The 16516-nt window shown below is 52.4% G+C and overlaps 2 protein-coding genes across 4 annotated transcripts; one reads left to right on the top strand and one right to left on the bottom strand.

The window, feature by feature from the left end:
- Window positions 1-908: 908 nt before the first annotated feature.
- Window positions 909-11352, bottom strand: NUDC (nuclear distribution C, dynein complex regulator). Its single transcript, XM_009557553.2, has 9 exons — window positions 11211-11352; window positions 8738-8815; window positions 6450-6650; window positions 5918-6001; window positions 5522-5635; window positions 4881-5075; window positions 4185-4268; window positions 3517-3635; window positions 909-1842 (listed from the first exon to the last, which is right to left on the bottom strand). The coding sequence occupies exons 1-9, from the start codon at window positions 11304-11306 to the stop codon at window positions 1791-1793; spliced, it is 1023 nt and encodes a 340-aa protein (XP_009555848.1). The 5' UTR covers window positions 11307-11352; the 3' UTR covers window positions 909-1790.
- A 209-nt stretch (window positions 11353-11561) lies between these two features.
- On the top strand, window positions 11562-15149 carry NR0B2 (nuclear receptor subfamily 0 group B member 2). Of its 3 annotated transcripts, XM_054086611.1 has the most exons (5): window positions 11562-11653; window positions 12574-12698; window positions 12998-13098; window positions 13282-13853; window positions 14263-15149. In XM_054086611.1, the coding sequence occupies exons 4-5, from the start codon at window positions 13340-13342 to the stop codon at window positions 14634-14636; spliced, it is 888 nt and encodes a 295-aa protein (XP_053942586.1). In that variant the 5' UTR covers window positions 11562-11653; window positions 12574-12698; window positions 12998-13098; window positions 13282-13339; the 3' UTR covers window positions 14637-15149. The 3 variants fall into 3 exon arrangements, with proteins under 3 accessions (XP_053942586.1, XP_053942585.1, XP_009555859.1); XM_054086610.1 differs by lacking the exon at window positions 11562-11653 and having other exon boundaries at window positions 12540-12698; XM_009557564.2 differs by lacking the exons at window positions 11562-11653; window positions 12998-13098 and having other exon boundaries at window positions 12540-12698.
- Window positions 15150-16516: the final 1367 nt, after the last annotated feature.

Here is a 16516-nt window from a genome sequence, read left to right as displayed (position 1 = left end):
CTGAGAACAGAGTTAAACTCATCACACCCGCCTCCCAGCCCGTCTGCCCCACAGATCAGCACAAACACTGGCAGGGAACGCAGGGATAGAAAGAGTGGGAATGGTTTTAAGCTTGAAGAGGGAAGATTTAGACGAGATATTACACTCAACCCAGGGCTCAGCACTTTGTACAATAACCAGAAATCCTGTTGTTTTATCAGGGCCAAAGCACAGACAAGCAAACCTGGGATGAACTGGGGGATGAACAGGCAGGAGGACCCACAGCAGAGCAGTCTCGGGGCAGCTACCCTGTCAGGTCCTTGCTCACCCACAAGGTCGCTGCTCAACTGCGTGGGTGCCGGTTTTTGACACCAAGAGCTTCTAAAAGCGTGAGACTAAATGCAAACAACATCCTCCTACTCCAAATGCGCCAGGTGCAACGCCAGGCTGGACTTTGCCCAGGCAGATTCTGCAGCCCACCCCTGTTGACAGGTGGAAGCAGTCTGGGGAGGCAGAGGGAATCCCAGCAGCAGGCATCTGGGGTAGCCTGGAACGGACTGACAGAGCCCAAGCTTTTGTGACACTTTCCTTGTCAGCTCAGCCTAAAGCAGACCTGGGGCAAGGGTAGCTTCCTCCATTGCAGTCACGCGCTGCTACGTGGAGACGAGCTCGGAGCAATGAGCCTTGGTCAGCCCCAAGTGTTTAAGCCGGGCATGGAGCTTGCCCGGACTGAGATGCACGGTTCCAAGTGCCTCTCCTTAGCTGAGGAGCTGGAATCAGCCCTGAGCAGGAAGCCTAAGAGGAATTCACGGACAGAGAACACGACCCAGGCAGCTCCCAGCCACCTCGTTCGCAGACGCTGCCCCCTTCCAGCTCACATCCCAGCCTGCAGGAGAAATCAAGACTCTCTACCAGGAAATGTGCCACTGTTTTCCTTTATGTTGCAGTTTTACAATGATACGGACATGCAGAATTAATGCCACTCATCAGCAGGAGCTCAGAACAGAACGCAGCGATGCCTTTCAGTAGTCAGCAGGGAGAGAGGCTCTTGGAAAAAGAGGCAGGAGACGCTCCCAGCAAGAACAGCACCCCCTAAACCTCACTCTATATCCTCTCCCTTGCCCACAGCCAGACTCTCCAGCCCTGCCTCGCTGTAGGACAGCAGGACAACCTCTCTGGTTGTGATGGAGCCCTGCAGGGGTCGGTCTGCGCCACTTCTGGCAAGAACAGAAGCAGCAGCAAGGACTAGCCGAGTCCATCTCTGCTGCAGTAGCTGGGGTTTTTTTTTCCCAGATTGATGTTTTCCCCTCCCAAGGAGGCAGAAGGAGAATTGTTTTACAAAATAAACTGGCCCTTGATTTTGCAGGAGAGTGCGAAAGCCGAGGGGGAAGGGAGAAAAACTGGAAAGTACCTGCTGCCAAAGCAAAATGGCAAAGCATAGACGAGCAGCTCGAAGAGCCAGGAGATGAAGCTAAGCAATGCACTAAGGATATGTCCCCAAACCTCTCGAGCCTGACTCTTCCAGACCCTACAGCCTTTTTGCTCTGACCCCTCCCCATCTCTCCCGGCTGCCGCTTGGGAAGCATCGCAGATGGCGCTGACTGGAGCTGCTGCAGGCTGATTCTGTGGCCTTGTGTTCTGCTCAACACAAGACAACCGAGGGCGACTTCATGAAGCTGCCTCCGCAGCAGGCTCAGGTGGGGATGCTGGAAGTGTTTACTTGCCCAGGGTAAGGGGTCCCTACGTACCCAGCCACACTTATCCTGCCCCGTTCGATGGGCTGACTGAAAGAGGGGGGAGAAGGGGTGGGTTCAGTTGAATTTAGCCTTTGAAAAGTCCATTTCTGGATGCTGTTCCATGAACCTGCAAGGAAAACAAAGACAAGAGCGTGAGTTCGAGTCAGCAGGAGCCACAGGACAGCTCTGTTTGGGGACAAAAGGCATCACAGCTTCCAAATAGACTTCCTCCCTGCGCCCTCTGCAGCAGGGGCTGTTTTGCTGAGCTTCTTGGGACACAATCCCCATCCTACACACACAGTTTCCTCAGTTCAGTGCTATCAGCAATCCTACCAGCCATCAAGGTCTGCAAGTCCATACACACAGGAGTAATTAATTATCAAACCCACACCCTTTCACCGTTACCTCTCGGACGGACACGTAGCAGCTATGACACTGATTGCGGGGCAGAGGGGAGATTGCAAGGGCAGATTACGGTTTAAGCTCAAACGTGTTAGCTTAAGCATTACCGGAGACGTAAGGATATCTCCAGTGCTGCGACAGTGAAAAGGCATGAAGCTCGTGACCAGAGAAATCTGGTTTCAGACTGGTGTAACCTGATTTCAAATGTACTGCAGTCCCAGCAGATCTGACTGTGTGGACTCAAGCTGTCACATCAGAAAGTTCTGAGAACATTACACTGTCCCTAGGAGTGATCAGGAGTGCTCAGCACACACAGAAGCTCCCAGCTTCCCTTTCTGGCCTGCAGTTCCCAACAGGGACACAACACACAACCACAAGGATCCACATGCAAAGCTGTCTTCCTCCATGCTCTCATCTCGTGGTTTCCCCTGAAACACCACCCCAACATTTCCATTTTCCATTTCCATGGAAATACATACTGCAAGAAGAGTGTCCTCGTTTAGCAGCCAGGAGGGCTCTGCTGGCACAAATTCGGACCCATCTGGGTGTCACTGACTCCACTTTGGCCTGAGCAAAGTCTAAACTCCTTGTCCATTCTTTGCCAACCAATCTGCACACAAGCCAAACTTCCAGAGCACTGAACGACTGACCTTGCCAACGAGGTATCCTGTGCGTGGACTTCCGTGGAGGAGAGGGCTATCCCCCATCCTACAAAATCAACATCCAGGCCCTAAAGAAGCATGATTTCTGCTCTAGAACAGCTGCACCCTACTCTGTACTCAGCACATTCATCAGCAAAGCTTCTGCTGCTGCAGATAAGGCAAGGAAGAAAAGGAGTCAGGACTGGAAGGAGGATGTAGTGTAACAGGTCTGAGATAAGATGTGAGTTTGCACCTGCTGAAGAAGCTGCCTGACCTAGAATTACCTCCACGCCTTCGAAAACGGCCTTGGGAGCCCTGTGAGTAATTTTCCTGCCAAGGTGCGTTGATGCTAAACAAGGCAATAAAGACATAAAAGCGCTACTGGCTCGGAGACAGGTGTCTGGTGTGCAGGGAGGGGCGATTATCTGGGCTACCAAGGGGAAGGAGATTAGAAAACAATCAACACCATGTTAAAGTTCAGTAGAGATGGCACCTCCAGGCCCAAACATGCTTTCTGGACTTGAAATCAGCAGATTAAGGCAATTCCAGAGCCAGGCTATACCCAGAATGTCCCATTATGCTTTCTACCCTCACTGGCTTTTATAGATGGTGGATGGCCAACAACTCAATGACTACATAACCACAGATTTGAACACGGGCAGGGGATTGAAGGCCAACCTGTGTTCTGCTCACGTATTTGTGTCAAAGAGGAGCTTGGAAAAAAAAAAACAAACCACAAATTAATGAGGTCTACCCACTTTTTCAAAATGTCTTGCTTCTTCTGTTCGTCAGACGTGGGGAGGCCCATGGATTTCTGTCGTTGATCGTACATCATTTTTTCCACCATGCTGCGAGTCTCGCTGTCCAGGTCTGACAACTAAAAGCAAGGACTCAAAATTGGAATAACTCTTCAGAAGCCCCACACAAACCCTGCCTGCAGAGAACAGGAACACACTGAGGCTGCGCTACGCTGTGTGCACAGGCTGCAGAAATACTGATACAGACACTCATCTACAGACTCGGATGCATTCATTTGAAGTTTGGGAGTGCTTATGTTATAAGGTAGCATCATACGCAGCAGCACCGCCTGTTGAGGTTTTAGGCTGGTAAAAGAGACGCAGAGGTTGAACAGGAGCCGAGTGTGAGCAGATTTATGAGGGGAGATTGAGATGAGATCTTAGGAAGAAATGTTTTGCTGTGAGGGTGGGGAGGCCCTGGAACAGGTTGCCCAGAGCAGTGGTGGCTGCCCCATCCCTGGAGGGGTTCAAGGCCACGTTGGATGGGGCTTGGAGCCCCTGATCCAGTGGGATGTGTCCCTGCCCATGGCAGGGGTGGAACTGGATGGGCTTGGAGGTCCTTTTCAACCCAAACCATTCCACGATTCTACAATTCTAAGGCTCAGTCAGTACAATGTGGGAATTCTTACCTTTGAGTTCTCTGGGTTAATTTTCTTGGTATTGATTTCTGGGTCTGTGGAGACCAGTTTGTTCCACCATTCCATCTTGTTAATCTGAAGGACAAAGAAGAAAAAGATCTTATTTTTCCTGGACTTGCTGTAGGAATTCTATATCCCAGTCACAGGAAAAAGCTGCTGGAATCAACCTTTGATAGTTTTCTCAATATCAGTAAAACCTGAGCATGGATAAAGGGCACTTTTATTCCAAATCACTCTAGGTAGCCTGAATTTCCACCAGTGGGAAATCTGAGAGCAAATCAGATGTCACGTTCAGTATGAAATAAACAGGATTACAAACAGATCACCTGGAGAAGCCTGATGGACACAACAAGGGACAAAATAATGTCTGATCCTGAATTTTCACATCACTAACATGTCGAAACATGGCATTATTGTCTTAGGGAACAACTTTAAAGCGACTAATTTCCTTCTAGCTTTTCCTGGACTGCTCAACGATCAATCAGATATTCAGAATTCTCATAAGTTAGGATGAAGACAGTGGGAACTCAAAACATCCCACTTCCAACTGCATCATTGTACAAAGGGTGGGCATGGCGGTTTTGTGTCAGCTGACAAAGCCCAAGGCTATCACAGGTTTTGTCAGTCTCCTATTTCGCCAGGGAAGAAGCAGATGAGTCTGAATCCTCCTCGATTCCTCTGCTTTACCTTCTCCAGGTGGACGGTGACTGTTTTCCCATCTTCAATCAGCCAGGAGCTCTCTTCCACCTTCACTTCATTGAAAAGCTCTCCATCAATGACCGGCGAGTGGCCCTTCAGACCAACTTTGAGGCGTCGTCTCTGGATATCTACCACCACGTCCTTCCCCTTCAACCTGAAGTTCACCTTGAAAGGGACCGCCAGCTGGACCAGACGAAGATCAGACATGAGGAACCGACCAGTGAGGCCTCTCCTTACCCTCCCCAGCCATTGTTCCAAGACTTTTAGCCTTGGTTTCACCCGAGTAAGACAGAGCACACGACAGCTTCCTGGTGGTACTGAATGAGCAGGAGGTGAAAGGATACAGGAGTAATTTGGCAACAGGATAGCAAATACCTCAAAGGGACCATAAAAAGGGAAGCAGATTTTAATGTTTTCTCTAAACAAGACCAAGGTCTAGCAAAGGTAACTGCAGCTTCTGGGAATTTTATTTAGTTACCAAGTTCCCTCCCAGCTATTGAAATGCTGCTGTTAAGCACAACTAACGACCTTCCACAGGCAACCAAGGTACAGGGCGTTGGCTCCACCCTGCTTAGCAGCTCTTATTCCCTATCTGAGATTCCTCAGATCCTGGATAAGGTGATACTCACATCCAGCTCTGAAAGAGTCTGTGTCCATCTGTAATTGGGAAGGTCAGCTCCATTGCCAGAATTTGGTTTAAGTTTTCCTTTATCCTTCTCATCTTCCTCTTCGTCATCTGTTTCCTAAGAAGCCAATTTCAAGCACAAAGAAAGCAGCTTTTCAAGTTTCCATTTATCTTTCACTTATAACAATGCTTGTTTTTTATAAGAAATTGGGGTCAGGTGGAATAGATTTAGCCCGAAATGAACTGGTGCGTTTCTGTTAAAACATAACTACAAGAAAAAGGACTCAAACCCCTTATTTGGGAATGAAAGCCAGACTGGACACCCCCCACATTCACATGAGTTCTTGTGGTCGTCCAGAAACTTCTCTCAGCTGGAATAAAGTCCCCTGATGAGCTTTACCTGTTTGCTAGAATCCAGAGAGTCACCTCCGGCCTCCGAGGGTTTCACTGGGACACTGTTAACCTCTCCCTGTGCCTCCTTCTTCTGTTTCAAAAGAGAAGGAACACGTCAGGCTGGTGCTTTGTGTCACTTGCTAATCTAACACTAGGCGGCCTCGGCCTCTTCAGCTGAAACTGAAGAACAGGACCCAAGACTGACAGAGAATCAAACCTCGGCCGGTAGAAGAATGTGTTAAAGCAAAGTGGTGCTGCCAAGGGGAAGACTCTCATGGTCCTCACCCCTTGAGCGCTGCAGCAGAGGGCGTTGCTCCCATAAGAGCACTTGCTGAAGGCAGAAAGACAGTGTGCCTTATTGGAGAATCCATATGGAAATGCAAAGGCTTGGCCTAGGCTAATTTAAGTTCGAAGCACAGGTCCAGACACTGCAGAAGAACAAGGCTCCATTCTCATCACGCGCTGCTGCCTGAGCTCTATGCCAGACAGTGGAAGAGACAACCTAGATGGTGCCTGCAGGCACCAGACATCGCTCTCACCTGGTCAATCTCCAGCTGCAGCCTTTCTGCTTCCTCATCTGTAAGTTCCTTAATCCTTGGCTCGTTTGCTTCTTGCTTTTCTCTAGCAAGTTTGGCAGCTCTCTCTGCCTTTTCACGCCGCTCTGCCTCTTGCTGAGCCTTTTTCTCTTTCCGCTCCTTCTGAGCTAGTTTGTTGTGATAGCTGAAGGTTTCTGTGATCAGCTGAAATGCAGGAATACAGGTCAGAGGAGTTAAAAAACAATGCTTTTTCAAACCTAGTTGAAATCCGGAGAAGAGAAAGCTCCAGGAGACCTTAGAGCAGCTTCCAGTACTAAAAGGGGCTGCAGGAAAGCTGCGGAGGGGCTCCTGTCAGGGACTGCAGTGATAGGACAAGGAGTATTGGTTTTAAACTAAGGGAGGGGAGATTTAGCTGTTCCTAGTTCTTCCTCACACCTGGAGTGTATTTCCATAGAGATAATAGAGAAATAAAATTTCTCCAGTTGTTTTGGCCTCTGTGCAATTCCAGCAGGACAAGCCGATTCCTAACCCAGCCATCTGATAGCTATTCCATACACCTAGGACAGCTGGAAGCAGAGACACAGGATCGAGCTTTTTTACTGGCTTCTGACCTTTCCCTCAGGCACTACGTGGAGGTTCGGTGTCATGATTTAGAGAAGCGTTTCAAGAGCTCAGTGGTTTACACGGAGGGCGCAAACAAATCTTTGCTTCAACCCTCAGCCCAGATTCTCCTGTTGTTGTGACTAGGAAAAGCAAGATCTCAAGGTCTCCGATGCAAACGGTTGTTCCACTTGGAGAGAAAGCTGAGTACACAGGCAGGAAGCCAGTGTGATCGTCCTGTGGTCAATAACGCCAGCAGCGCTGTGCTAAGCAGCACGTATGAAAGCTGGTCTGCTCCAGAAAACAATACAGATCTGAGAAATGGAATTGGGGTGGAGTGAACTCCCAGGCAGGGGTTTCAGGGACCTGTTTATGTACATCCCAGAAACTTCCTGGGGGATCCAGCATCTTCTCAGAGCAACTCAAAGCCTCGAAGTTTTTTAAGCAACCACCAAGTGTTTCTGCTTTGTTGTAAAGGGGAAAGCAAGATTTATTTACACACCGCATGTCCAGAGTCTCCAAGGATACAGAACTCGAGACATGCATCTCTCAGCCCCTGTTTCTGCCTCCACCATGACCCATGCACACTGCCTAAGCTTATCGCAACAGACTCTCTCACTCCACACCACAAAGGCTCCTCAAACGGGACCCCTAAAGGACAACGCCATTCCCACCCTCTCCTCCTTCTCTCTGATGCCGAAGTGTGAGCAGGGCTGGGGAAGCAGCTGCCCTCGTTGTTGTTGTGGTTACTATGGTGTCAGAGACTCCATACGGAGCACCTTCCCAGAGGACCATAAAGCACTTTAATAGATAATACCTAAGGACAAAAATGCTTTTCATTTACAGTCAGGGACACAGATTTGTTATGGAATTGACACTAGCAGCAGCCAGGATCCATCTTTGAAATACTACTCAGGGTTTCACTCCCTGGGAGCACAATTCCCAGGAATTTCTTCCTTTCCTGGAAACCATCCTCCTTCCCATCTCTCACCTGCCCTAATTTTGCCACTTTAGCGATGAGACGGAGCACATTAGACCCTGTGTTAGCCACTAACATCTGCCCTAGCACATACCACACTGCAGCAGCGGAGTTACGGGAGTCGGCGAAGGGTAAGAGCCGCTGGACTGGTCAGTACAAGCAAGAAACCCTCAGCTGGTATTTGAATGCTCTGGTTCTTATTTCCCCACAGTGAAACAATTCCATTTTCCTGTTCTAGAGCTGGATGAGGGATACCTGCTGGATAGGAGATACTCAGGCTTCCAAGGAGGCTGCCCAGAGCCCCAAGCTGGTTCCCTACAGGCTCCGCAACCCAGAGACAAAGACACAGAGATGTGGACTTTATGCTTTTTTCTGAGGTGAATAAACAAGGTAACCTGGGGTTATCAGCACTGCGGTGTCTGTCCCTGTTAAGTCAGTGTGTCTGGCAGGTTTGCTTTCCAAACAAGCCTTTGGCCACAGCGTGGCAGGAACCCAGCACTACCAGTGCTGTTCAACCAGGGGATCACAAGTGCGTCGCCTGAAGCTCTTGTCACCGCATCTCAGTAACATATTACATCAGTATCAGGGGCTGCTGGTCCCCAACTGTGCTGCAACACCTCGAGTTGCTCAGGCAAGGAAGCCAGCACAGGACAGACAGCCTTGGCTTTAAGTCAGAAGGCATAAAAGCTGGAGGATATGGTTTTCTTTTTACCTTCTCCGCTACTCCGTCTTCTCCACCAGTGAAGAAATCTGTTTTACGCCTCAGGAAACTAAAGAAGGTGTTCACAAGCTAGAGGAAGAGAGAGAAAAGAACAGTGAGACAAGATTGCTCCAAGCCACCTCGTGCCTCTCAAGCAGCCTGTATTAAAATGGCCTCAAGTTGCGCCAGGGGAGGTTTAGACTGGATATTAGGAAAAAATTCTTCACTGACAGAGTGATGAAGACCCACATGAGTCTGCCCAGGGCAGTGGTGGAGTCTCCATCCCTGGAGGTGTTCAAAATACATGAAGCCACGGCACTTCAGGACATGGTTTAGCGGGCACAGTGGGGTTGCGCTGACAGTTAGACTGGACAAGCTTAGTTTTTTTTTTCCAATCTTAATGATTCTATGATTCCTGGTACTCCCTGTCTTTTTCAGGATCCTACCAAAATCAACCTCACGACCATTTCCCAAGGAAAATACCCAGTGGCTTTTATGGAGCTCCAGCTCCTGGCTTCCCAGTTTTCAGATGGGGCATTTGTGTGGTTCGCACAAAGAAAGGAGAAGCAGTTTTCCCCCAGGTCACCCACGCCCACCCTGTTCTTCCGGCTCACCTGAGGCAGGAATTTTATAGAGTCACAGAACCATTTGGTTGGAAAAGACCTGTGAAATCATCGAGTCCAACTGTGCCTGTCCACTACTGAACCAGATCCCCGAGCACCTCACCTCCCCATCTTTTAAATCCCTCCAGGGATAGGACTCCCTAGAAGCATCTGCCAGTGCCCAGAACCCTTTCAATGAAGAAACTTTTCCTGGATATCCAATCTGAACCCACCCTGGTGCAACTTGAGGCCATTTCCTCTCATCCTAAATCTGGGGATGGTTGCACACACGCATGCATACACAGACACAATGCCATATTTTGCTTCCTAACGCGCCTGAACCCTCCCCCAGTGTGCAAACTCATCCTCTTCACCTTCAAAACACTAGAATTTGTTTGCTGCCTGCCAGATACAGCTGATGAATTCGCAGTTATGAACCAGCACCCCAGACACCCCTATGGAAATCCACACTTAGCTCATCTTTCCCTTATTACTTAAGCGTTCTGTCTTGCCAACAACCCAGCCAGAGGTTTAGCTACAGCATTGTTGTGAGCACTGTCAGTGTCCCAGTCTGCTGGTGTGGGAGATGCTCCCACACAGTCCTGTCGGTCAATCCCAAGCCCCCAAGCAGCGCCACCTCAGCGGGAAGCATCTGGTGTCAGTGGATGAGGGGAATTGTGGTCACAGACTGCACTCAGTGAGGCTCAGGGGGCCGCTCCATGGTGGTTGTGCTGAGAAAGTGGGACACGGGAACTGGATTCCACAAACACAACCCCACCAGCTCCCCTCTCCCAGGGACCCATGGCTCCTCTTCCCCTCTCCTGGGGGTCCCGACTCAACCCCTCACTGATACCAAAAACGCTGGCAAATAAAACTCATTTTGGAGTTTTAGAAAGCAAGTATCCTTTATCAGTCCTGAGCAACATGCAGGAGTGATCTCCATCAATCGCGCGCAGCGAGACAAAGGCTGGTTACAGAATATATTTCCCATTTACATGCATACATATATATTCTATTACTTTCCAAGATCTAATTTTAATATTATGAAGCTTTTGAAGTCAAAGCTCTTGCTAATTTGGAGTTGGCTCCAGCTCTCTGTTGGACCTTGGCTTTAAGATAGATGAAGACTCCAAACAGAGGCGATTACAGAAGAAGAGACATCTGTTCAGCACAGAACACACTGAACACAAGGTATATATAACAAGATGTTATATCTTCAAGGAACAAACAGTGTCTAGAAAACAACACTGTAAACACACTATCAGAAGGACATTCGGCCTAACTTTCAAAAACTGCAACTGCTTAGATGAAACTTCACTGCGCTTTAGCTTAAATCAAAATAGTGATAGGCTTGTAGTGATAGGACTAGGAGCAACAGGTATAAATTGGAGAGAGGCAGATTTAGACTAGACATAGGGAGGAATTTCTTCACGACGAGAGTAATGAGGCCCTGGCCCAGGTTGCCCAGGGAAGCTGTGGCTGCCCCATCCCTGGAGGGGTTCAAGGCCAGGTTGGATGGGGCTTAAAGCCCGGGATCCAGTGGGAGGTGTCTCTGCCCATGGCAGAGGAGTTGGAACTGGATGGGCTTTGAGGTCCCTTCCAACCCAAACTATTCTATGATTCCACTTTGAAATATTCCACATCTCACGAGTCCATGAACTCCCTCCCGGGACCCTGGCTCCCTCCTCGCCCAGACCCCGCTCGCCGTCGCCTCCTCCTCCTCCTCCTCAAGCCGGCTCTCCCCCGCCTCCTTCCTCTCCCGACGCCCCACCGACCCTTCCGCTCCCCTCCTTTTCCCGGGGCTCCAGCTCGCCCCGCCCCGGGCTCAGGCTCCCCCACCCCGCCGGGCCCCGCTCGCTCCCCCTGGCCCGGCCCCGCGGTACCTCCCGCACGCCGCCCTGGTGCTGCTGGGCCATGGCGAGCAACATCCCGTCAAAACGATCCTCCTGCTCGGCCGCCTCCTCCGCGCTCAGACCCATGGCTCCCGCTTCGGCCTTCCCGTCACGCCGCAACCGGAAGCGAAAGGCGGTGACACCGGAAGTAGCGCCATACGCACATGACCTCCCCTCCCGCCAAAGGAATAACCAATAAGCGCCGCGCTTTCCGATGATTGGCAGGGCTGCGACCAATAGAATTGAGGGAGGCGGGGCGCGGGGTGGTTGCTATAGCAACGGCAAACGGCGCCTTTCCGGAAAGGTCGAGGGAGGCCGCGACCCGCGTGGTTGAGGGGGCAGGGGGGCAGCGTGGGACAGAAAATGTCGGCAAATAAACCTTATAAGAGTCGTTTTGGAGTTTTAGAAAGGGAGCAGCCTTTAATCAGGCCTGGGTAACACGGGGGAGCGATCGCCATCAGTCGTGTGCGGCGAGAGCTGCGGCAGAGATTGCCCGGCTTAGTGCACGCCATACCAGCAGAGCGGGGAGGGGGCACTTTCACACCATAGGGAGGGGATGGCATCCAGAGGGACCTGGACAGGCTGGAGAAGCGGGGCTGGGCGAACCTCATGAGCTATAACAAGGCCAAAGTCCTACATCTGCGTCGGGGGAATCCCCGATTTCAGTATGGGATGGGGAATGATGAGATTGAGAGCAGCCCTGCAGAGAAGGATTTGGGGTGGTGGGGGGCAGAGGCTGGTTTGGGGGGAGAGGCTGGTGGGGAGTGAAACACAGGCTGGTTGTGATGGGGGCAGAGGCCGGGGAAGGAGGGGTAGATGCCAGGGGGTAGGGGAGGAGGCTGGGGGCGAGTGTGGTGGGGCCAGTTGGGGGCAGGGAGGAGCAGCCAGTGAGGAAGCGGGGGGCAGACGCCAGGGGAGGGGGAGCAGAAAAATGAGGGGGGCAGAGCCTGAGATGGGGGGCACAGACTGGTTGGAGGGGGGGCAGAGGCTGGGGAGGAGGAAGAGGCCAGGGGAGCGGGAGACGAGAGGATGGAAGCTGAAGGAGGGTGGAAAGGCCGGTTTGGGGGAGCAGAGACCCATGCGGAGCAGATGTTGGGGAGGGGCAGAGGCTGAGGTTGGGGAGAAGAAGCTGGCTGGGAAGGGTAGAGGTGGGGTAGAGGGCAGGGCAGGAGATGGAGAGGCAGGTTGGGGTGGGGAGCAGAGATGGAGGGAGAAAGGGAGCAGAAGCTTGTAGTGGGGGCAGAGGCCAGTAAGGAGTGGAGAGGCTGGTTGAGTGAGCACAGAGGCCAGAAGGGCGGGCAGGGGTTGTGGACCCAGCCCTGGGTCTCAGCTGAGCCTTGCTGTGCCCTCCCAGGGGTCCCAGCCTTTCCTCTGGCTGAGTTACCACCATCCCAGCGGTGAAGTTTCACCCTAACCCTGCTCCCAACCCCCTGGAAAGCAGCACTCAGAAGCTCCTCAATCCCAAGATAAAAACACCTGGTAGGTAATTCAAGGAGAAAATCTGGAATTTGCCCTTCCTTGCCCTGCATTTCCTCTGTTTCCTCTCCTCTCTGGGCTCCTCTTCCTCACCATAATAACACCATCAGCAAGGTGAGGCCAACAACTGCTGATAAAACGACTTCCAGGTTGCTTTGCCCAAGGCCAGAGCTGTTACCCTCTGTGTGTGTGTGTGTGTGTGTGAACCCGCCGGCAGCGCCAGCTGTCGGAGCGAGACCTTGGTGCTGTGGTACGGGCCAGGTTAATGACTCTGTTTATCCTCTTTGGGTCATGGTGATAAGGCTGCCCAACCCGCTGGCACTTCATTGAGAAAACGGCCGTTGAACGCTGCGCGGAGAACTCGTTTGCCCCAACCAATCAGCCCCAGGACACCTGCATTTGGGTTCGTTTGTTTTAATGAGGACCGCTTAATCGTGGAGGGGTCAAGGCTGCAGAGGGGGTGTTTCATGAGCCACCCAGCCTTATAAGAGCTGGTTTGAGCAGCTGTGAGCTGGCAGAGCTGGGAAGACAAGGAGAATCCAGCCTGTTTGGGAGGGATTTTACGGCTTTTTCCCATCTGCTGTAGCAGGAGCTGAGTTTTGCTGCGGATCCGGCTGCGCGGCTGAGCTACAACCACCAGTGGCATGGAGGTGGGCTGCGAGAGGTGCCAGTGCCGCGGTGAGGACAAGCAGACTGCCATCCTCTACACTCTCCTCAGCCAGAACCTTGCCCGCCGCCCAGCCCACCGGCGCTGCCTCTGCCACCGGCGCCGCACCGTCTGCCTCCGCAGCCCACACCTCACCTGCCAGGCGGCCTCCAATGTCCTGGGGAAAACCATCAGCTTTATGAAAAACCTGCCTTCCTTCCGCCTGCTGCCACGAGAAGATCAACTCTTGCTGCTGGAGAGCTGCTGGGTCCCCCTTTTCCTCCTGGGACTGGTCCAGGAGATGGTGACCTTCGAGGTGATGGAGACTCCAGCTCCCAGCATGCTCAAGAAGATTCTCCTCGATGGCCAAAGCCAACAGCAGGAGCCTGAGTGGACGCAGCCCACGCTGGCTGCCGTGCAGCGGCTCCAGTGTTGCCTGAACTCCTTTTGGAGCCTGGATCTGAGTCCCAAGGAATACGCCTACCTGAAGGGAGCCATTCTCTTCAATCCCGGTGAGTGCCCGACACTCGCTTCGCACTGAACACGCGCCTCTGGGCTCAGCAGCCTCTGTGTGAGCACGAGGAGGGCTGGTTGCCTCATCTCTACCGCTGATCATTACCAAACACACTGGGAAGCAGGGAGGAGGGATGGCAAACAAAGCAGTAAGAGCCAGGGACCTTTGTCTGCCCTGCAGGCAACAAAGGAACCCAGGGTTTAATTTGTAAAGTGTGTTTGCCCACTTTATTGCTTTTCCTCCCTCAAAATAACAGCCCTGAAGAGCTGCATCTTGGGAGCTGGGCGCATCTCCATAGTGAGGCCTTGGAGATGCCCATGAGAAATGGGGAAGGGTGGGGATGGGAGAAACCTGGGGCTGTTTTCCAGCCTCCCTCATCACCAGCTTCTCCTCCTCTCCCTTGGCAGATATTTCTGGGCTCAGGGCCTCCCTGTACATCGAGAGTCTCCAGCAGGAAGCACAGAGAGCGCTCCAGGAGGTCCTACAGCCCGAGGACCAGGGCCGGTTTGCCCGCATTTTGCTGATCACTTCCACCTTAAAATCAATCCCTCCTGCCCTGATCACAGATCTATTCTTCCGACCTGTCATCGGCAACGCGGACATCGTCAAGCTCATCACGGAAATGCTGTACGAAATAAACAGCGAGCAGCTGGCTCACGCGGCACAAATCCACATCCCGTGGATGCTCCCCATGCCTTGCCGGGCCGCACAGCCGATGTGGAAGCAGGGATTTAGCCAGAGAAATGCTTTGGAATCATCGGAGAGCTGGTCCTTTTGGTAGGGCTGAGGCCAGAGGATTCAGCCAGCCTCTGGCAGAAATATCTCTGCGTTAGCAGACGTTTAGAGCTGATCCCACTCCGCCAGTGCTGGTCTCCATTTCGGGAAGCGCGGCTGCAGGATTTGAGTCAGAGCTGCTGTGCTGCCTGCGTGCAGACCTCAGGGCAGGTGGGGTTAGTGCCCAGCCTCAGTTTTGGCTCTTTGAATCCTTAGTCCTGTTTAAATCCATGTGTGTTTCCCTGTTAGCTCCAAGTGCTGAGGTCTGTCCTCCACTAACATGGCTCGACTCTGCCATGTTCTGGTCCTCACTGGGATTGCTTACCGTTGTGGAATGAGCTCTGGGTGAAGCCTTGCTCTGTCTGCTCTGCTTGAAATCTTGGAAATATCCATGAAGGATCTTCCCCAGGCACCAGGAAAAGCCAGAGTATTAAACTCTGTACAGTGTGCAGGTTCCCCCCTCCTGCCTTTCCCTAGATCCTAGGACAGGCTGAGAGAGGTGGGGTTGTTCAGCTTGGAGAAGAGACCTTAGAGCAGCTTCTATCACTGAAAGAGGCTCCGGGAAAGCTGGGGAGGGGCTCTGGATCAGGGATTGCAGGGGTAGGATGAGGGGGAGTGGTTTTGGGCTGAAAGAGGGGAGATTGAGATGAGATCTTAGGGAGAAATGTTTTGCTGTGAGGGTGGGGAGGCCCTGGCCCAGGTTGCCCAGAGCAGTGGTGGCTGCCCCATCCCTGGAGGGGTTCCAGGCCAGGCTGGATGGGGCTCGGAGCCCCTGATCCAGTGGGAGGTGTCCCTGCCCATGGCAGGGGTGGAACTGGATGGGCTTTGAGGTCCTTTCCAACCCAAACCATTCCATGATTTTTTCTTCCTGTAATGTCATGAAGCACAGCAGAGCAACGCATCACCTCAGAGCACCGATTGGGCCATGGTTATCCCTCAGTGCTGGGATAACAAATTTCCGAGCTGTGCCCACCACGGGGTGAGCCCATCTGGTTTCCTGGTGGACCCCAACCTCCCTGCCCAGAGTCTGAGCTGGCTGTGCACCTTGGAAGCTCGCTCTTCCCACCTCCAGCTTCCCGAACGCGTTCCCATCGGTGTTTTATAAGCAGACATTCTGGTGGTTTGTACATAAGATGCAGTAAATTATTTTTGTAATAAAATCTTTTACGTTTTTGGAATGTGGTGGATTTTTAGAGGTTGAATTTCTGAGAGGTTGAAAAAAAACACCTGCGGGCCCCGTGTGGGAATGAAAAGGGGCTTTCCCGAAAAATCCACCTGGAAGAACAGCCCTGTGGCACAAACCCCTCCAGAGGAATTCACAGAGGTGGTGGAATCGTAGCCCGTCTGGATGAGGGGATGTCCCAGGTGGATGCAGCTGCTACCGGATCACCAAACCTCCATTCTGCTTGCCGTGCCCTTGTGCTCCATCGCCCTCACTCACACAAAACCTTCTCCCATCCCACCTTCCACCTCTCCCACCACTGCCCAACGGTGCCAGCAGCTCCCAAGGGGATCTCAGCCCCGTGACAGACGTTTTCCATGGGGAGGGAGCACGTGAGTCACCGGTGGTTTCTGCAGGGCCACACGCAGCCCCGAGTGTGCAGGGCAGTGGGGTGCGAGAAGCATTTGAGTCACCCCAAACCAGGCAGGCGGGTGCTTCGGCACTGGGGAGAGCCCCCACCCCCCCCAGCCCTGTAACCCCCCTTTGGGGTCTGTGACACCCCTTAATGCTGTGACCCCCCCAGACTTGTGACAACTCACTGGAGCCTGTGACACCCCCCAACCCTGTGACACCCCACCAAGCTTGTCACCCTTCCCAGACCTGTGACCCCCCCATCTTGGTGTCTGTGACCCCCTCAAGCCTGTGACCCCCCCCAGCTTATGATC

This window comes from Cuculus canorus, chromosome 22, assembly GCF_017976375.1.
Source record: "Cuculus canorus isolate bCucCan1 chromosome 22, bCucCan1.pri, whole genome shotgun sequence".
NCBI lineage: Eukaryota > Metazoa > Chordata > Aves > Cuculiformes > Cuculidae > Cuculus > Cuculus canorus.
This window is presented reverse-complemented; position numbering and strand designations above follow the sequence as displayed.